This window comes from Ruditapes philippinarum, unplaced genomic scaffold (genome assembly GCF_026571515.1).
Source record: "Ruditapes philippinarum isolate M1 unplaced genomic scaffold, ASM2657151v2 ctg1625_1_1_1_1, whole genome shotgun sequence".
Lineage (NCBI taxonomy): Eukaryota > Metazoa > Mollusca > Bivalvia > Venerida > Veneridae > Ruditapes > Ruditapes philippinarum.
Window position 1 is genome coordinate 74,099 of NW_026852452.1, and position 23,126 is coordinate 97,224.

The 23,126-nt window shown below is 30.8% G+C and overlaps 1 protein-coding gene across 1 annotated transcript in view; it reads left to right on the forward strand.

The window, feature by feature from the left end:
- LOC132712860 (uncharacterized) overlaps positions 1-23,126 on the forward strand; it is a gene marked incomplete at its 3' end in the record, with an annotated part of 45,464 nt that overhangs the window by 3,527 nt on the left and 18,811 nt on the right. Inside the window, 1 exon segment of the mRNA XM_060695300.1 lies at positions 23,021-23,089. Coding sequence (XP_060551283.1) covers positions 23,021-23,089 — 69 coding nt within the window.

Here is a 23,126-nt window from a genome sequence, read left to right on the forward strand (position 1 = left end):
TCATCTAGACGTATCTAAAATTCATAATAAACGATATGCCTCCAGATGAGCCGGAATTCTTCAATAAAATCAAAACTTGAAAAAAATATACTAAGATTTTAGGAAAAGTAAAAATATTCAAGACTCAAGTAATGATTTACATGTTATGCACGATTAATGACTGATTGTTTTCAGTATTTATGACTCTATTACAATTGCGTTACTAACGCAGTGATGGCTTTTTTTGCATATGTTGATCTCTTTTTGGTATAATAAGTGGGTTGAAAGTGCCATTGATAGTCTGTTAATTGCTTTTGGTTACTTCAGAATATTACATAGTGTACTTCTGAATGCATCTTGTATAGTATAAATAAAAATTGTTTATTTATAATAGAAATTATGATATAAAAATATTTTAAATATACATTTTATCAATTATTTGTTGGAACTACACTGAGGTCAAAAAAGCCTAAAAACATAAAATTATTATTAGTATAAATCTAGAGGCGTGCCGCTTTAAAGTTGGACAATCCATCTAAAATTTTTTTAAAAAATCAACATGTTAAAGGTTAAACTCGGCACTTCAGAATCTAATTATTCATAGGACTGGCCTAACGTAGATATAATATATAGCACACCGCTAAGTGCTCTGCTACTTATTTCTACAATGTTTTCACATACAATACTCAGAGATGGCAGAAAATACCATGGAAGTATTCAAAACAAACTTGCAATTAATCGAAAGCTTCTGTTTAATCTCTACCATGCACAAAACTGTACATATTCCGCCTAGAAGAAATATCTAAAAAGTGGCACTTTATTTAATTCCGAAAATATTGATGTTGAAATACGAACCGAAAATAATGCAGACTGGAAAAATGTTGTAATGTTAAAAATCGTTTAGATAGCTGAAATAGTATCTAATGAAATAGTTAGATTTATATAATTCGCTTCTCGTTTATGCAAATATTGACAATAGTTAAAGTTATAAATATTTAGAAATAACACCAATCATTGCAATAAACAGATTTAGCTATTTAAGATGTAATTATGGTCTATAAAAGTACAAGAGATGCATCCAGGAAGGAGATTTATGGGCAATTTTGAAATTATCTTTTATGTTTAGATTTTATCAATATCATTTTTTTTGTTAGTTTGATAAGATAAAGATTGCCGCCATTTTACAAGTCAGTTATATCAGATCTCATAAATCTCTACACAAACAGATTATCTTCGTTTTGAAAATAATCAGCCACTTAATACGTTTATCTTGTTTTAGTAAATAGCCAATGATCTGCCGCATCTGATAATGGTTCATTGTCGTCTGCTGTCATGAAATTGTAAAAAAAAATAATTCCGCACAGAAAAGTAGTTCTTATTATATTATTATTCCAAATCGGTAATTTCATGTGTTGCAAAATGCACCAATGCAGTATATTTATTTACATTTGTCTCTATAAAAAGAATGTGTGTCCATGTTAACATCTGTTGGTGATGCATTTAACAGCCATTCAGAATATTTAAAAATAACTTTTGCCCGGTTATCCAGTTTTATTCCATTGATGTTGAATAATCTATTTTTAAAAGGGCCTTTACAGACGATTAGTTAAATCTTTTTTTATCATATAGACTATACAAAATTCAAAAGATAGTTTCTTTTCCTCCATCTATTTAAGAGTAGAAAATGATTAGAAAAAAGTTCCACTTCATTAATTCCCTCCTCTTTCATTAGATTAAATCATTAGCAACACTTTAAACGAAATTCAAGCTTTATGATGACAGCGATATACCTATCAAATATATTCGTCAGAGAATTTTACCGATTTTTTTATAATCTGAGCAGACGAAAAACAGTTGTCAGCACTTGTAATGTTCACCAGGTGCTTTCTTGATTATTTCCGGATTTCAGAATTTCTAGAATATGTAAATATTAATATTTTTATTTATCTATTAAAATAAACGCATATACTTTACCCGCCTCGTTGTCTGGGCGAATTGCGAACATTAGTAAAACTTGAGTGAGCTGGCTAATTTTATGTATGAGGTTCAAACAATACTGGAGTGTGTTTCATTCTAAGTATGTAACTATGAAATAAAATATAAAAAATGGCTCGTTAGTTCATTTTAATTAGGAGAAGGTTCATTATACAAAGATTCGTTGCTGCAATAAAACAGATCAAACTGGGTCCATTAATTAATATCATCTGTAGAAGGTTGCGTTTTAGACTTAAATGTATAAAACAGCGTGTCGCTGAAATAAGGATAGGTCAATTTAAATTTAATTACCATTGTTCGTATTTAAGGAAGCGCCATAATCGCACATTTCACTTTTTTGTAATTCACGTGAAATTGAAAGTACCGTTTGCGACGTTTAAATTACTTTATTTTGTTCACTTCACAATATTTTACTTTTAAATTCACTTTTAAAAATTTCATGAAAATTAGCATTAATCTGGAGGCATGCTACTTTATGATTCATCATTAACATGTGCGGTATGATAGCAATAATGTAATGTACGGGTACGGATAAACAGTTTACTTATCTAGCAATCGGATTATTAAATAAAAAAAAATAAACAATAAATTTTATCCTAATTTAAAGTTATCAGTTAAGTTCATCACAGAGATAAATGTGCTTAATATAAAAAAAGATTTACATTTGTTATCTAAATACAACAACACAGTATGATAAATGTATTTTAAGATTTGATTGGGAAATATTTATCATCAGAAATAAAACAATCTCGGGTTTCCGCCGACAGATTTATCAGAAATTATTTTATATCTCAGTTCAGAACATCAAATGTCAGTTGATAAAATATTGTTTATGTAAAGTTTTACTTTATCGAAATTAATTTACAAAGACTAAAAACGTACCTTTTAGTAAAATTTAGGTTTAAGATTTCGTCTGCAAAAAATAACGAAAAGCTGAATGATTTATTGTTGAGTATGAATATCGAGTTTTGCTGGTCATTAAGTCTGTTCTAGTTTGCATCATTCGTTTAGTGCCGAAACGTTTAACGTACAAATTTTGTGCATTGCTTGATAATCTAAGGAAACACATATACATACATGTATGTCAACTTGACGAAAAATGTAGATTGAAGTAATTATAATAACATTGATATATTTTCGATGTGATTTTATTATCCGTTAGATTTTGATGCTATCAAACAAAAATGCATATGTTTGTCTAACGACAAGTCAAAGCACAAAGAAGATAAATAAAAGTAAAACCAATATAAGTTACTCTAATGTACCATTTACAGATCGTATAGTTTCGGCATAGTTCTCAAATTCTCCATTTTCCACTTTATTTTGCTCGACTTTCGCTGAAAAGAAATATTTACTTGAACCTTTCTTCTAGAAATTATTATGTTAACATTCTCCCACTACTAATGCGTGTACTTTATTTCTGGCCAGTTATAAGTTACATGTACACAAAAGGTTGACAAGTCCTAAAATAAACCCTTGCGCATTTTCAAAATATTCACACATTTTTGCATAATTACCATATATACTGCATGCTGTTAAGTTATTGTTTTTTTTTTAATAATAAAATACACGCCCTCTCTCATAGGTTAATGGTTCTTTACCGTTAAGTGAAGTGTAAATGATTAAATAACCAATTTGACTAAAAACAAAGACAGCGTTCACAGTAATCACACCATCTGATAGATCCTATGCACTATATTTTATCGTGATTCATTGAAGTACTGGCGCCCTTTCTCACGAAATAAAATTCAAAGAAATTAAAAAACCATTTTCAATATAAAACGTAATGTACAGATACTTTGTTTTTCTACTTGACTTGTCTGGTAAAAAGATATATTATTGCAAAAAAAGTGCTTTAGCATAGATGGAGATAGTACGAAGAGATTCATTTGTTATGTTTTATCTGTGAATATACTACTGAGAAATGTAACGAATGGGGTTAAAACAACATAAAATATTGATGATAGAATATTGACACCTCAATGCAAATAGTTTGCGTTTTTTTTTTGGTTATTAACTGATTTGGATCCGTGATATTACAACAAATCTTACAAATAAACATTTTTGTGTATCCGGCCCCTCCACCCGAATTAATGCACCTTCGGTTGGCGACGTTAGAGGGAAAGAAATTGGAATTAGCCATGTAGTAAAGGAAAACAAATGTAGTTATATTAAGTTAAATATTCGTAATTATTACTTAATCATTTCTCACCTTAGTGCAGTAACGGGGTAACTTCTTTTAAATGTAATAGAAGTTATTTCGTTATTGCACTAAGATGACTATACTAAAAGACAAAATTTTGCATACTGTTTATCAAATAGAAAAACGGATCTCCAGGACTTTTTTCTGGCGTTAATTTGTCTGAGACCAACAGCAAGTATAATGTGTTATCATGATTTAAAAAAAAAGAACATAATATTATTTTCAAAAATTAAAAATTGAATAAACTACAAACTTTATATACAGAATACAGAGAGTTAAAGATTTCAATTTCATTTCTTCACTGGTTTAATGAAGTAGTTTGTAAACTACAGAAGATAATACATTGTTGATATGGGATACCTTGTTATCAATTTAATTACAATTAGGTGTACCGAAATAAATCAATCATAGTTAAGAAGACAATTCAATACAGTGTATATACAAGATAAGTGATATGTCTGAATTAAGGGTTATCTTGCCATAGCCTGACACTATCTCTGGCCCCTTTTTCTAGCCAGATAACAAGTATTAACCGTGATTAAGACGCACATGCCCTTATAATCAGAACTTTCTTTTTGGCGGGAAACTAAGACGTATGATATTGAATCCTAATGCAAAAAAAAATAATTCGATTTTTTTGGCGGGAATCACAAATAGCACTTTATAGCCTTGTAACTTTTATCCTGAACCTACCGGAACTGTAAGTGGTTAGCTTTTGCTACATGTATAGAGCCACCCTCTATATTGCTGTCTAACCAACTTCAAATGTTCTTTTTAATGTCCAAAAAAAAAAAATGATAATGGAATGTTAAAAAAAATGGAGATTTGACAAGTCCTGCTAAAGGGGTAAAATGAGGTTCATTCTGGCGGGATCTAACAGTTGAATTAAGTTACATTAATTTTATAAAAATGACTGTTCGGTTTTTATAGCATCTAAATGTAGAACCATTTATTTGTACACAATGCTTGTCGATAAAAAAAGTAAATTATGTCATTTGAAATGCGTTAGTAAAAGAGGTTTTGTTTAAAAAAGAATCATGTAAAACTCTGCCAAGAAAAATGGGTTTCACATAAGTTGCTTACCTTACATTGGCAACATTACAATCTGAATTAGTTCACAATGTCTCGAAATAGTGGGTCAATCATAAATAAAATAATATTTAAATTAAAAAAAAATGTAGTGTTATAAAATACCTTCAGCATGTAAAACACAAAAAAGTAAGAAAACTAATTTTCTATATATCTTAATTTTAAGTTGGCACCATTAACTAGTTAATACTATGTTTTATAATATTACATTGTCTTCTGTACCATTATTTGATGTAAATATGTTGTAAATATGTTGAGGTACATATGGAAGATTGTTTTGGCGAATATGTAGCCTCGTTAAATAAAGCCTTTATTATTATTATTATTATATTATTATAACAGCATGATTAGTAACATTGAACGTTTCAATGAACTTAAAGGTCCATTATGCCTCAGAAATTTTTTCTCGTGAACTGTTTATTTTTGGTATTTTGTAAAAGTTTCTAAAACATACTAATTTGCTATTAAATAAACTATCTATTGCATCTTAAGTTCAATTGGCAATTGATATTATCACCATAGTGAATAAGTATTTAATTACTACTTTTTAACATGTGACTATCTTTACGACACATAAATCATGATCTAACATGCACTTAAACCCATTATTAAAAAGTAATTAAACATATGTTTGACATTTCTAAAGAATTAAAATATATGAATTTCTGCGTCATAACGTGCATTTAAGTTCATACTTTAATAACATATCATCTGCTCTATTTTGTTATATTGATCCTGTTTTTGTATTATAAACATTATTGATCAACAAGCAATTTCTACTTGTTTTGTTTCCGTAAGTTTTCGCAGCAATCCTGTTATGCTTCTGTGGATGTTATGTTAAAATTACACAATTAGGGATACTTTGTATGTGACCAATTTTTCTGATAAATAAAACATCAAAGAAAACATGACGTTTCCACAATGTCATTAATTTATATGAGTGATTTAATACGTTGTTAGTACAATTATAAAATGGTAATCAAATGATTTTACACTCATTGTTCTCACATGCTAGTATTTGTGTTTGTTCAAACATTTCAATTACATGAAATCAGACTGGATTTTCAAATTTGTCATTTTAAGTTACGCCTGCAACTTCCCATGTAATTTTTTAAACGAATTACAATGTAAAATAATGTCAGGTACACATAGGAAGTAATTTAAACACTGCAAACGGCACTTAAAATATACGAAAAACTACCAAAAGTAGATCAGAATATGGAAAAAATATCCCTTTCTGCGTTAGACACGAAGTAGAAATATGAAGATGAATATTTCAAAATCGGTCATTGGTTGCATACAACATGTTAACTATTTCTTGGATTGTGAATACTTTTTCTTTTCTAAAAATCTTCAAACATTTACCTCTACTTATATCTTGAAATATTTGTGCTAATCTGGAGGCATGCAGCTTTCCAAAAACTCATTTTAGGTGTATATGTACACATTTTCAATGTTTAGTGTTCGATATCATCTTTGTTTCAAATAAGTGAAACATTACATTAACTGGAAATGAATTTTGTGTCGTTGTTACTGATTAAAAAAGTGATATATTGTTATAACGAATAACTAATATCACTTTTGTAACCACATGTAGTAATAATAACCAAAATAAGAAACAAAATCATCTAATCAGATCTCATTTCTTATAGGTTAAAAAACATCGAAACATGCAAATGCAATTTAATAATAAAACATGTTCTTCTTGTGTTGTCATTTGTTTATTTTGTTGCGATATTTTTATATCATTTGAATTGTTTAACTTAAGAGCGGATGCACACTTCTTCAGTTGATATTTGACGGTTATGACAGCATAAAATACGATTTATAACTCTCAGGTGTGCAATGGCAAAGATGACGGTATAGTCAATTCTTATGTGCTACTTTTCGCAATATATTCACTTTAAAAATTATTGTTTGTGAAGACGGTGTATGTATACATGGTGAAACTAAAATGTGTTGCAAATATCAACAACTGTACTTGCTCTAAGCTATAATTGTGAACTCTGGTGTCCGGTATTGTTAATTTGAGACATACTCGTGCCATAAACAGGTTACAGTACTCTCGAACATGCCTGTACTAAAATAACGTATAAGCTTCAAAACATTTCCAAACTCGTAAAGTAATAACTTAAAACCTTTATCACATCAAAATAACATCTTTACAGGGCAATATTGTGATATTTTTGGTCATGATTTATACCATTATGCCATATACAAGTTACAATGTGTTATCAATTTTAAGTTCAATAAAGCTGCGGTAAGTTTTTCTCAAAATTCTCAAATTGGTATACATAACGTTTATTTTTTCATCAGATACAAAATAATGAAATAAAACTAGGATATGTATAATTGAAATTCCAATATTGTACCTTATTAACGTATTTTCGGCTTTTTTCACCACAAAATCTTGCTTATACAGTATCTTTGTTGTTGTTGTTGTTGTTGTTTTTAATCATGTAAACTTAACTTGTACAAATCCGCCGCATCATGTAAAGAAAACGCAGAGGAATAAAAACAAAATATCATTTGTATCAAGTTCCTAAAAAAAATTAAACAGTTTTATAAACCTTTTCATTGTATAATTTTAACATTCTCTTTGCTACAAACGTAATAAATCGCAAACAAATAAGAATGTCAATAGGTCAGTGTAAATATCTCGGAGAGAAATCTATGGTTAGTCTATCTCGGTGTTAAAATTGTTTCAACTCGTCTTATTTCACTCCTCACTGCAATTATCTTTGGCGATGTATTGAGTTATCCGTCGTTTGAAGAGCTAATTTCGTCAGTTTCGATCATAATCTCAGTCTTGTTTTGACTTATGTCTGTACGCGCCGAAAATTGTGTGGAACCGGGTTAAACGCCAGAAATTATTCACAAGATCAAAAAGAAACATTGTCGATCGGTTTACAAGACAAAAGTTCAAAGATATTTGTAAAATCGGTTCATGAAAAAGAAACACAACAAAAAGCAAAGGTTTAACATTGAAAAGTTTTGTTTCTTATGAAATGATATTCTCATCTGCTAAAATCTTTACCACATAAACGTTTGTTATGTGTAAAGTGTTGAATGATAGTAATAGCTATGCACATGACATTAATAAGTAGTGATTTTATGTTTATACCCTCTTAAAATTCAAGTGGGTTTAAGATCCATTCGTATAAAAGTGTAGTGCTGTCGTTCTTATCGTTCTGCAGCTACATCTAATTCTTGTTTAACACGTTTTCTCTGTAAAATGTAAAACGAGAAAGTTGTTTAAAACTATTAAAACCTAATGAAATTCTTCTTCAATATTGCACTGTTTACAAAATGCACAGTAAGAAAGTGAACGATAGCGAAACATTCGACCGATGCGCAGGAGAGTATTTTATATTGCTAGCCTGTAGACCTATGCAAACTGACTCACAAAACTTGCATACATGTCTACGATAGGTACTTTTCAAATCAATTATCATTATAGCAAAAGTTCAAACAGATGGCCTTAGACCAACATTCACATCACTCACCTATGGAAGCCCTGAGTTGCCAATGGATCAAGATAAAAACTGATAATGCGATGGTGGCGGATTTCAGAAAGAATTCCTATCAAAGATGTATACGATATGTCATCGCAAATCAAGTTCAATGGATTTGTTATCAAGTGAATTCGGTTCATTATTCATAATTAGCTGGTCTAATATTTCAAAGTTTACCTTTCCGATCAAAGATATGCAATTCATATATCATAGGTATCAAATGGACCCGCTGAGCTTTGAGTGAAAAAAGAACCATCGAAATCTGTTATAAACTGTACATTTTTAATAGAAACATACCGAAACTTTCAAACAGACGCCCCATTGTGACTGAGGTGTTGCCTTTATGCGTTATGGCATCAGAATTGCAGCCACCGTTTATCTGTACGTGGTCGTAAGAGGCGACTAAATGGGCCCGATTTACTGAAGTCTATGAATCCCCTAGGTCCTGCAAGTGAGGTGGTTTGATACCTGGTGTTGCTTTAAGTTTGTAACACACGACAAAATCATATTTCCTGCTTCGTCGCTATATGGCCTTATTTGCTTAATTAATTATGTTAGAGCGCCGTAAAACCGAACAAACAAAAAATCAGACGCTGGGTTTTTTTTATCATTTTTGAATTTAATCCATAGAATTTGATTAGCGAACTATTAAAACCTAAATATCTCATATTGCTACTTTACTAGGTACCATAAACTGATCACAAAACTATTTCTCTGCAGAGTAAAGCAGCAGGAGTTAGACTCATAACTTTACAACATGTCTAATGCTTATTATATGTATTGATGAAATTAAACGTATTGTCATTCAGACAAATAACAGACTGATGTATATAATATTTATATATAAGGATTCGTATCATAAAAATGTGTTACGTACCAGTTTAGAATCCTAGTTGAGCAGTTGGTTGTCGTAAAAAACTGACATTGAAATTGGCTCTTAGATACAAAGAGTACACTTTAATTGAAATGTCGGCTTAGACAATATGTTTGAAGTACGTGACTGCAAATACATCATTATTAATTCCATTTTTTGACATTAAATTGTTGCATGCATGATACAAAGTAGTCGTCATTTTAATCGATGTAAACGTTAAAAAATAGTGCAATATCCTTATCTAGTAATTGAAAGAAAAAACAAGTGTGTTCTAAAAGAGAAGATTCATTAGAATATTGAAACACTGTATTAGGAACATTAATGTTGAAATCACCGTTTCAAACATATTATGACTTGAAGAACATTGAATTGTGAAATTATCTTTGTATCATTTGAATCACCAATATTACAAAACAATAAATGACAAGAGTAATTTGCAATAACATTCTAATAAAATTCGAATGTTGCTTGAATCCCAGAACATGATTGTAATGATTTTCTATTTACAATAACTTTATATTGCATCTCAACATGTACGGAAAATTGTATGTTCATAAATCAAGAATAATACGAGGCTCAATGGATGGATTATAACTGTTAAATCAAAGCTACATTTTGGACTGGAAACCCGGCTTGTCTCTGGTGGTTGAAAAAACTATACTTAATATACTTAAATAAGATAAAACTAAATAAGATTTGTATAATATCTGTTGCTTATAAAAATTAATTTCTTTTAATACGTCATTCTACGTGGCTTAATTTTTGGCCAATGATCACATTTTTTTCTTTGGTCTAGAAAGTTTGCCTGGTTAATAGTTTGCTTTGAAAAAAAGAAGAGGAAAACTCGTCTAACAGAAACATCATGAAAATCACTGCTTGACCTTGCTGTATAATGCACTGTTTGACATAAGAAACTAATTTATTTCAACTCGATCATAGTTTATTATAATAGAATAACAAACTTCATGCATACCTTCTTGGTCTTTTGAATGTCTTTAATCAATGCACACTGCATCTTGGTACAGAATAGAAATACACGTGCATAAGCTCTCAATAAAAACAATGGCGGGTCTATTTAAACAGTGTTAAATGGTACATTAAACTCACATTTACCATGACCCATCTCACTTCAAATAACGACGTTAGAAGAGGCATCATCTGTTATGATACATTAATTTGTGTTTTATAGATAAATATAAACTTAAAAGATAACTTTATTGCATAACAATACCGTCCTCGTTTACAAGAACTAAAACCTGCGCAGAGTATCTTTTTCCGGGAAACGTTTGCTTTTCATGCCATGAAACTGTTGTCATGCAACGTTACCAAGAGTATATTCCTATCCACTTAAATACATGTTATGAAGATTTTCTTTTCTTTAGAAAAAACCAACTTCAAAGCGTTCAGTAGTCTTTTAAAATAACTGTACATAGGCGCAATTCGAGACTATTCGTATTTCTAAAAAAAAAACAAAGAAGAAATAACGCCGTTGTGCCTGTTTATGATTCGAGTTGCTGTTATGAGTTTGAAAAGTCATTTGAACATTTTTCATGTTTGTTACTTTATTATTTTGCAAATAATGTTAACTTTATTTTATTACATTTGAAAACTATCGAATTGCAAAGCACATTCACCACCGTTTTCCCGCTGCTGATCACAGCGGGTGGTTCTAACTTTACTGAGGAAGTCCAATTATTTGTGCAAGGAAGTCGGGTGGATAACCTAATATTCATTTTGTGCCTTGACCGAAAAAATCTTATATAGATAGCACAAGTATAGCTGTACGCCATCAAATGACTATAACAAATATGTTCTGACTTAAACTCAGCAAACTCCATCCTTCATCAAACTTTTACTTTAAATTTAACTTTTATTTATATTTCCTCGTTGTTGTTGTTGTAGTGTTTTTTAATATAGGAATTTGTCAATGTGTAAGACTAAAACGGTATACTTAAATAACAGAACGGTTTATTTTATTCCGTTGCTTTCCCTTGCCTCATCACCAGGCGACACCATGGTGCAAAACTTCATACTCTCTTGCTGGAAAAATCATTACCTAATACATTTGACAAATTTAAAAAGAATTACTATCAAATTGTTCAAGTTAGCATAGGCAATGAGAGGAATGCATGTGGTACGACCTTTGTTATTATTGCAGAGATAAATTTCTGGAATTAAATACATTTCTTGAGATAGTTTTATAAATCCCAAATTGAAAACGATAAAAAGCCACTTATGTTTCCATGCTTTGATAATGAAATTATGATAAAACTGTAAAGAGCTCTGATATTCACATCCAAACACAATAAAATGCATTTTTCTCTCGGCACTCTATCACCTCTTCATTATTACAAGTTGTTTAGTGGTTCAATTCTTAACAACTGAATTACAATTCACCTAGAAGATAAATGTAAGCCGTCTAGATTTTGAACTAATGCATGAAAGACCGTACACGATCTATCGGGAATAAAATTTACAAATTTTGTTCAAATTATATAACCCATATATTCTTGATACTCCTCGAACTCAGGCAAGAAGCTTGCTCCTAATACCAAAAATGCTTACATTATTTTTTATGCATACGATTAACTCTACTGCAGTCCAAATGCCTTTAAAACATAAGCTTTGAAAATGTTACATAAATTAACTGGGTCACTCAATACAGAAAAACGTGAAAAAAATAATAAAGTACTAAATACTCAAAATTTAATTGAAAATCAATATTTAGTCCGATTTTTAGCTCGATTTGATCTGAAATTCCACACACAAGTTATTCATATAGACTTTCATTAAATGGTATAAAAACAATCCCGACAAAATAATTTCCAGTCCCATTATATAAAAGAAATCCTCAGTGGAATCCTTTAAAATCAAATTAGAAAGATGAATGCGTTCTTAGAATAAAAATACACTCGTCAACCACAGAAACTTTAGCCACCTAATAAATGAACTCACGGATGTTGAAGGGTAATCAACTTACTTAGTAACATTGATGGCCTGTGTGCTTTTAATAAAGTTTGTCAATTGATACGCGTATCAAATGATTCTATACCTTGTATAAGAGATATTTGTGTAAATAAACAATTGGCTAGCCAATTAACTTAGATGATTGCACTTATATTAGCTAATTTGGCTCACACTTGACTACATTAGCAGTGAAGGATTTGCCAGGTGCCTTTACATTTCTCATTAATATAAGCGCGTCATGTTTGTGTAACTCTTGTGTTAATATTTATACAAGGGTATCGAATAGTCTTTCATTGTCTTTTCTAGAAACTCTTTCCGATTCCTCTAGGGCGGTATAGCTTAATTTACAACAAACAAGTGATATTTGCTAATTAATTTTATAATGACATATTCAAGATTCTCAAAGTTTTATATTTTTAATTAATTAGGTAAGCTAAGTCATCACTCGTACTTTTACATATCATTTGTATAACAGAAAACATATTGTACTTTTATGTTCAATAAACTCGGGAATCTTGAATTCTCTCTATAAAATGATTGCCTGAAAATTGCCAAATTATAGTTTTTTTCTAAACGGTTTATTTTGATGCAACCTTTCACAAGTCGGATTATAATTTAATGATAAAAGTTATTATAAAAAGGTATTGAGAAAAGATTACCAATAACCGATGCCGTTTTTATTTCAATTAAGGAAATAAAAACGGCATGGGTCATTGGTAATCTTTTCTCAATACCTTTTTATTATAAATTATATCATTAAATTATAAAATTATTATGTAAAGTCGAAGGAGTTTTTGTAACTTTAATGTGCGGTTTATGTTGCGTTACATTCTCCAGGTTTACATGATAGTTTGGACCTTTGTAAGTACTATTAGCTACCGTTAATGTGTAATCAGAATATGTTAATTATTTCTAGATTACCTGTATATATACAAAGTAAGTAACTTATTTTGCTGATAATAATAGAATGGCATTGGTGTACTTTTATTTCAACCTGTGATACAAGCTAATTATCATATTTGTATATTTGTATCTCGATAAAAGAATATATTGGTTTGCGTTTTATGACGAATGGCCTGCTATTGAAGGGTTATACAGTATGTTTCATAAAACATGAAAACATGATATTAATGTATTTAAGATATACTATTCTTATTCTTGGGTAAAATAATTTTATCATAGAGAAATTTATTGAAAAATATAAATTCTTACTGAATATGTCTAATTTGAATAAAGGAATGAATAAACTATGCATTGAAAGCTGCGTTCCCTATTAGGTGACATTTAAAAGAGATCCTTTCTTTAAAAAAACAGCCAGTTTTTTAATGGCACTATATATTCACATTTTGTCCACCTATATAGTGTGTAGAGTTTTGAATATAATACGTATTTCTATTTTGTGTGAAGTCAAAACATGTTTATTTTTACAAAGAGACTGTGTAGTACTTAACAATATTTTCTAATATCAAATTTGAGCAAAGTATGTCTTGAAATGATATTTTTTTATTATTAAAACAGAATTTCCATTCATAATATTCTCCCGAATAATCTTAGAAAACCAAAAACATTTTTCTTGTTACCTAACAATTTAATATTTTTTAAAAACTCATCTGGCTTTAACTTTGATATTAATCGTATAGTTTGAATATAACGCAGTTTGTTGGATGATACTGGGGTCTTAAATAGCATGTATGGAACTTCAGAGAACATTTTATTCCTATCGCAGGGCTTTGTTTAAATGTTGAAAACTTTGTATATTATGAATAAACTTTTCATATGAGAAAAAGATATGAGAAAATATTAGTCAAATTTGCAGTTGAAAATCGGGTGGAATTGAAATTTCGTAAAAACTTCTGCAATAAATTGTACAGTTCTCCCATATTGAAATTTGAATTTGTTATTGCAATAGCTTCTGTTAAACGTGTTATTACACAATAATATTTTTATCGGAGAAGCTAGCGTTTCGAGTCAAACAAAATACCTGGCAGTCCCGGAGAGCAACCGTTGTTTAACTCGACTAAATGCCATTCTGGTAATTTGCTGTTGTTTGAAAATATCTCCCTAGAATGAGACTTAATGGATTATGTGTTTATTTTGAAAACCATGAAGCCACAGCATCCTGTAAAGTTTGACATAAACTTCTCTAACAGGATCATGTCAAGAAATCCATTAAAACTAATCGTTTCGATCTGTTCACTACAAGTCTTATTTTTTGCACGTGCATCACACGTGTTCTGGAAGAAAACTGATATACCGGACCGACGGCATAATTGTAATAAGTATGATTCCATGTAAGAAATCATAAAAGGTTTATGACGAATGTGTAAATACCATGAGTTTTTTTTATTTCTTGCTTTATTTATTGCACATTATCTCTTTGATTTATGCGTGTGTTTTTTCTTATTATCTTATATTTTCCATAGGTGATAATCTTTATTTCATCAGAGCTGCCATAATAAATTTTTGGTTTTATTTCGCTGACGACAGTCAAATAATTGCAAAAATGACGCTTGTTGTGTGATATTATATCAAAACACTGAGAAAAAAAATAAGTGGAACGGTACACACTACTTAAAACATCAAAAGACTTGTTAAATAAAATACTAAAGAAAGAAATATAAATAGTGTACTTGGCAACAACAGTGTTTCCGTAGTAACAAGTACAAGTATTATGTGATAGTGCCATACTATCACTTTGCGCGGTAAGGTAAATAAAAGTGCTATTTCTTTAAAGCGATAATGTACTCTGAAGAACGTGTACTCTTCAAATGACATGCGCGTAAAGAGCGACACTGATTTACTTGAAGTGATATTTGTAAATGAAAAAGAAACAAATGACAAACGTAAAAGAGGAACTCTGACTGACTGAAGTTAATTGATATTTGTATATGAAAAAGAACAAACTAATACCGTACTATGTCACGAATGGTTGGAATCTTCAAACCTTTTGTAGAAGGCATACCCATTGCACATTTTGTTCCAGGGGGCGTGATGGATGTGTTGCAATTTTTCATTATCCCTTATGCACAGACTCAATTTTAAGCAAACCGAGTCTGCAATCATCATGTAATTTTACTGCTTTTAATACTTCTGAGGGATCACTTTTGTCCAGATATTTATGATTTTATTATAATAATAAATATTGTGTGTTCAATAAAGCAGATGCAGTTGACTTAGATATTCGGCGATATATTTACAATGACAAAGCATTCTAACATTCTTGCTGCAGCAGTATAACAAATTGGTCACCGTGTCATTTTATCACTTTACAAGCACCTTTTTTGGTTCAATATTGTACAATATAATTGATATATAAATCTGTAAAATAAAGGCCAAGTACATTTTTGTAGTTTCATGAGCATAATAAAACAGGTGCGGTGATAAAATGTCACTTGATGGGAAAATGAAGATTACTATTTAAGTCTTAAGTTGTTTCATTGTTTCAGAATATAGCAATGTTTACCTGTATGAGTAGTTAAAATGCTTCATGACGACATAAAAGTTTGAAGTTGTTTTTACTGTTCCAGTATATAGCATTGATAACCTATCTAAGTAGTTAAATTGCTGCATGACGATATAAGCAAATAAATTAACATATAATATAGATTATTAACATGCATTAAATGTAACAAAAATCACATTACAATGGTACCATATTTTATATCTCATAAAATAGAGAACTACAATTTTCATCCGTATAACACATGATTGTTAAATAAAGAAATGTTCTTCGACGTTGTTACATTTAGAAGTTATACTTATAATCTCTGCCTTCAAAAACTAGTGCTTAATCACATGCAGCTGAATAATTCTTTAATACACCTTTTTCACAAACAGCCGCAAGATATCTAGAGGCCTGCTCCATACACAAGTAATGCAGCAACAGTCTCAATTCTGCTTCCTATGCAATTGAGCTTGGAACTGCCTTAAGATATTGTCAATATTAAGGTCAGCTTGGAATAGCATCTTCTTTTTCTTTGTCCAGCTTAAGGAACAGCCCTGAGGGTTATTTTAAATCCAGGTCAGCGAGAAATAGCCTCTAGGACTCCTTCAAGTCCAGGTTAGATAGGAACAGCCCTGAGGTCTGTTTTTACAGCCAGGTCAGCGAGGGATAGCCTCTAGGACTCCTTCAAGTCCAGGTTAGATAGGAACAGCCCTGTAGGTCTGTTTTTACAGCCAGGTAAGCGAGGGATAGCCTCTAGGACTCCTTCAAGTCCAGGTTAGATAGGAACAGCCCTGAGGTCTGTATTTACAGCCAGGTCAGCGAGGGATAGCATCTAGGACTCCTTTCAAATTCCAGGTTATATAGGAACATCCCTGGAGGAGCGAGGGTTCTGGTTTTTTTATAAGCCCCAGGTCAGCCCAGGTAGCGAGGGATAGCCTCTAGGTCTCCTTTCAAGGTCCAGGTTAGTCATAGGAAGCAAGGCCCCGATGTCTGGGCAAAGGAACAGCCCTTTTTGTTCTTGGGGCAGCTTTTTGGTATCCAATTTTAATTTGTTATTAAATAATGGTGGTCTGCAAATCATTATTTTAATGATCGAACTCTTAACAAAGGAATGTATGTTACCTCGCATAATTCTAAACTTACAAGTTTTGTCTAGATTTCAGGGTTTAACAAGTACAAACTGTCTAAATGTACCAACATTTACAAGGCATATCATTTGTGTTTACCTCAACCGTATTTTTTTTTATTGCTGTTGTTTTTTGACCATCACTCCGGGCATCATTTTTATGTTTTACTGTGCTTTGTGTTCATTTAAAGTAATACGAACAAAACACAAACGTCACTCTAAGATAAACAACATGCTATATGGTTATTGTATGTTCCGTAAACTCAAAATTTGTAATGTCCAACAGAACAGTTCATATTGTGTCTGTGTAGCAAATTGACAGTTTGACGGGTAAAAAATATAACTTTTGTTTAATGTGCAAACAACCTTCGTGACAAAAATACATTCTTCCTATGACGCAAAAGTACAAGCATTTAAAAGTACATCAATAGAGACGTCCTTACTCCTGATACAAAACAAATGCACAAATATAAGTAAGCTTTACAAAATGGCCAAAGATTTTCAAATACTTTAGTTTTACTTCTACTGATTTCCTGAAGATATTTCAAAACCGATGGGGATGATTTTTCTTATCAATTTAAACATAGGATTGTTCTTGGTAAATTGTATGCGTTTTTAATTTGTAGTGTAGGACTTTAATTTTGTTTCGCAATTTACTTTTGATGTGTTGACTTATATAAATGGACAAAACTGTATTAAAACTCATAACAGATTTTATTTTTGAATGGTTATATAATTAGTCACTGCTCATATTATATGAGTAATTCTCTGACTGATTTGTGATAAAAAGCTTAAAATAAAACCATCCCAATCTTAAGGTATGTCAAATTTTATGTCAAAAGCCTTTTCCCGAGGCATATTTAATATGTAATATAAACAAAATGAACACTTCAAAAGAAATAACTTAATAAACCAAAATGGATTTTCATTATATATTTCAATGCGTTGTATATTTAACCTCATGTTGGGTTCATAAGCAAACCGAATAATACTTTAATTATTGCGGTGCCTGAAGCATTATATGAAATTTATGTCAGCTTTTGAAACCTGGAAGTCAGCCAATAAAAAGGGACTTCAGAAACCTATTAATTCCCATGTAGCATATATTTTAGAATAAAAATATTATCATTAACTTAATCGAGTTAAATCCTCGATTGCTCCCCTACTCGAAGTAAATGAAATCACTTTATAAATTCTCCTTATGGCTCATTTGCATTGTTATTATATTAATCAAAAACAGCATTGCAGTAATCAAATGTTTTTATTTAAATTTGTTTAGCACTTTCTTTGGAATTCGCTACTCTGTCTTTGGACCCTAAACATTGCTGGGCGGGGCTTTTCTCACGTTCCAAATAGAAGTCTTTGTAAGGGTTAACAAAAACCGATTTTTGATATTCAAATTCAGTTAATTCTTGTTTATTATGCAACTTCAATAAAATTGTATTAATTAAAGAGTATGACTTTTTTATTTATTTTATTTAAGACATTCAGACGAACTTTTATTGTGAACTGAAGGTGTTATTTGACTTTTACTGTGTGATTTTCATTTACGAAATTCATCGTTTTCAGATTACAGAATTGCCCCCTCCTTCTTCAATACACGCAAGGAAGCTTCTAAAATCAGTCAAAAGAAATTATATCAAATTAATTTTATCACTCAGCAGTCACTTCTATAAATTTGAATAAGATGCATGAGCTACTGTAGGAATAGATATAATTGAATGTGATGTGAATAAATGAGTCTGCTCTTTTTTCCGTCAACACTAAAGCCTCCGTGATAGTAGCAGACGTGTAACAGGGCCATATTTCAACCAACTTCATTTAAATCTCTTTCAGATGCGGTTTCGACATGTAATTGATAAGTACTTTCACCGCCAATTAACTTTATTACTTAATCGCCCTTGCGGAATGCAATATCTCAAATGTTTGGCTTTTTGTTGATAAGAGTTTCCAGGAACATTGTAAAGTTCTTCACTAAAAGTGAGGGGATGTAAGAGCTGGTGATACCAGTTAATATCTACACTCTCTACTTTGTATTACAAGAGATTTGAGAGAGAGAGGACAAGTTGTTTTGGCAATAAAATGATGTTGTTTTCCTATCCGTGTTCCATCTGGTATCATACAATGATTGTTTTAACAACATAAAGTGCTATTGCTGTAAGATTCCCCTCGTTGTGATTGTTTTAACAACATAGATAGCTGTTAAGTGTAAGATTTCTTTTGCCGATTTTGCATTTACATGCTTTCATCTTGTCAAGTGAAATTCATTAGCAAAAAGAAAATTTCCAAGTTTTTAGATTGATGTACAGTATTAAATAGTATTTCTCATTTTTCAACGTTTCTTGGGTTTTGGTTTTTTCTTGTGTTTTATTTTGGTTTTAAGGTAAATCAGTAGTTTAATAAAACTACGATTAAGTAATGTCGAGTAAATTGAATGCGATATAAATTCAAAAGGCTTGCTTTGTCGGTATAAGTTTCTTTTTCAATTTATTCTCTGTCACATAATACCTTTGAGTCACGAAGTCACAGAGGTATCGTAGAAAATGAGGGAAGGGAGAATTCAAAACATCTGAACTTCTGATGATCTTTTACACAATTGATATTTTAGAATTGAAATAAATGCATCAGGTAAAATGTCTTAACAGATATGAAATTTGTGTCTTGTAGTAACAATACTATTACGTTGGAAATTAAGCTATTTGCAAAGTTTGCAAACTTATTTGTATGACAGTTCCTTTAACACAAATAATAAAAAGTAAGATGGAATTCTGCTCGAAGAGACTGTGAGACATTTGTTTATTTTTATATACTTTGATGGAGGTTCTTTGTGACTGACAACTTGGAATTGTATTGCTGACATGATGCATCAGCAAAGGAAGTATCTCTGTCAAATCCAGAGAATCTCTTTAGTCGTGATTTATGGAGGACATTCCGCACTTTACCTCTTAACAAATTACACTTACTGTTTTGTAAATACCATGTCATATGACCACGCGGCCCATGTATCACTCCGCGATTAAAAAAGTAATTTGTCAGACAAAAATGATGCAAACAATTACGATGAAGAGCGAAAAAACATCAATCCCTTAGCGGAAAATCACCTTCTGTCTTATTTTACATGTTAATCATTCGGGTTTTCTGTGTTTACTATGTGAGGAAGTGCATGTTACAAATTCTGTACTCGGAGTAAAGACTTGCGCCATGTGCTATCCTCATTATGTAGTTCACTCGCGGAATTACAATGAAATTAACAGCGGAAGTTAATTGAAAGTATTGGGCGGAACGGATCTGTATTATCAATGTGTTCTTCAGGGCGCTTAACAAATGTTTAACTGTTAAAATAATAAGCTTAGATTCCTATTTGATAGCAAAGAAGCGGGTGCCAGGCACAGCAGGCACGGATAAATCATGCTTAACTTCATGAGCAAAAAACTGAGGAAATTAGAGCACTATCGTTGAAATCCCGCTATAATAAAGATAGGTATTTAGTAATATTTCTCTTTCAGTTGAATGACATTTACAGATAACAGAACAAAAAGTAAAGAAAGATAAGTAAATAAAAATATGAAAAATGACAGTTGTGCGCGCATTTCGACATTGGCGAAGAATACCACAATGTTTCGTTTTGTAAAAAAAACAGCTCCTTTTATAAAAAAATGGAGGTTTACAACTGAACTGATATTTGTTAGTGAAAGACAATAAATTTAGAGTGATGTTTGTAAGATATGTTTATCAGACAATATAAATGAATCTTTGTGTATGGAAGAATGTAAAGAACCTTCTCTGGCGGCTCAATTCTGAAAAACATCCATTTAATCTATAAAATGAAATATAATAAAGACATAACAATATTCCAATGATTTTTCTACGAGTGTCATGCTTTACATTTGTACACACATATTGTTACTGTGTAAACCTAAAAAAAAAATATCAAAATGTTGTTATAAATAAGATGCAATTTATTGTATGCTGTCAGTCAAATTCTTCCATTGGTCTCAATAATAGACTATTATGAAGAAAATCGTGTTTTGTAAGATGCACAGCTTGAGTTCAGAGAAGAAAAGCCAACTATTGATGCTTTCATTCATTCAAAAATGTTTAAAACGTCGTATTTTGTGTGTTGTTTTTTTTTTAAGTTTTTTTATTGTAAAATTATATATAAAGAACTTACATATATAATGGACTTTGGTATATACTAAGTAATTGTGATATTATAGGTGATTAGGAACATGTTCAGTAAAGTCAAATCATGTAAACGATTATGTAAGAGGTATCTTATTTTTTAATTAAGCTTTAGGTTTTTGTCAAAATCAGGTAATTTTACCGATTGCATCTTCCCGTTTTATGACTCGTACAAACACTTTTGCAGTGGTTTCTAAAATATTGATAAAAGTTTAGTTATTGCCTTTAGGAAACAAACGAAATTGTCAAACCGATTAAAACATTTAATTTACAATAGCATGCAGAGGATTATCTTGATGATCTATTTAGAGACCGAGAGGTTTTGGGCCCAAGAAGAATTGGAAGATTTTTAATCCCAAAAATAACGTAAGGAACATCATTGAGGTCCAAAAGTCTAAAAACATAAAAATTGAATTACTTACATAGCATTTTGGGTACTTAAAACTGAACTCAAACGATATTAAATAAATATTTTCATATTAAATTGAAAATTATATGTTTTGGCTATTTAAGTCACATTTAGATATACTTTTTACAAATAAAATAATCATTCAGGAAAGACTGAGTGAGGAATAATCTGATATTTTGCACGCAACTTATTAGTCTAGTCCTTCATCAAATGGAACATGAATCCCGGATTATCCGTCCCGTCATGTCAAAAATCTCCCTGTAACCTTGAATTTCTTAAATGTACCATTTAGTTTCAATTTTGTGGATTTAAAGTTGACAGTTTATAAGATGCTGTTAGCGGTCACAACCAACAGTATAAAACCATGTAAGACTGCATGGTTGAGCAGTCTGGTCCGTCTTTATACTTGTAGCAAAACTTAATACTGGTTATTTTTCAGCTTTTGATATTAAGTGTTCTTGAGGGTTCTCCCCTTTTAAAGTAAATTGTAATAGATAATTCCTAAAGCTATGCTTTGTCGCTTTGTTACTCATTTGTTGGATAAATACTTAAATGTTGCGGTTGAGATGTGAGAATTTTCTATATCGAAATAAACGACAACAAAATATTCTTTTGTTCAAAACGATATTCATTGATACAATTAATTTAACATGATATGCTGTTGCTTGTAATGCTGTCTTTTCACTTTATCTAATGTATATTGAAAGACATTTTAAGAAATTAAGTATAACATTTCGGTTTAATTGCTTGAGTACGATTATAAGATATATTGTTCTTTTCGATTGATTCCGAGCACAATTGACTTATTCAAAAATATTGATAGTCTGCAGGTAGTCTGTCGTAGATAATTATTATTATTAAGTTGTATTTCATGACATTTTTTAAAACCCTTAACCTGCTGAACCAAAATTGTTTAATTTTTGCCACCAGTATAGTGGCAAAGTGAGCATGCAGATCTGTGCAGTCTAGCCAGTTTAACACTGTTTGCAGCTCATATTGAAATCCCTTACAGTCGTTAATTCAAAGCAAAGCATATTCATTACAAAACATGCTAAAGGTTAAGATAGGGACAGGGAATACTATGGACACGTTATTCCATGCAGAATATATATTAAACAATGTATATAATGTCACAGTTCGGTGATACTACATTCATGATTTGTCTTTCAATTGCTGATCACCATTGTGTTAAGAACGCACTTTATACATATTTTGTATTTTCTTTTCTTTCTTCAGATCAAAGACCATTGTATCTCAGCGTGCTTCTATCATATATATCAGCCCTGCAAAGTGGCATTTATCTTGGTAAGTAATTTCATACGAATTTTATTACTACCTACAA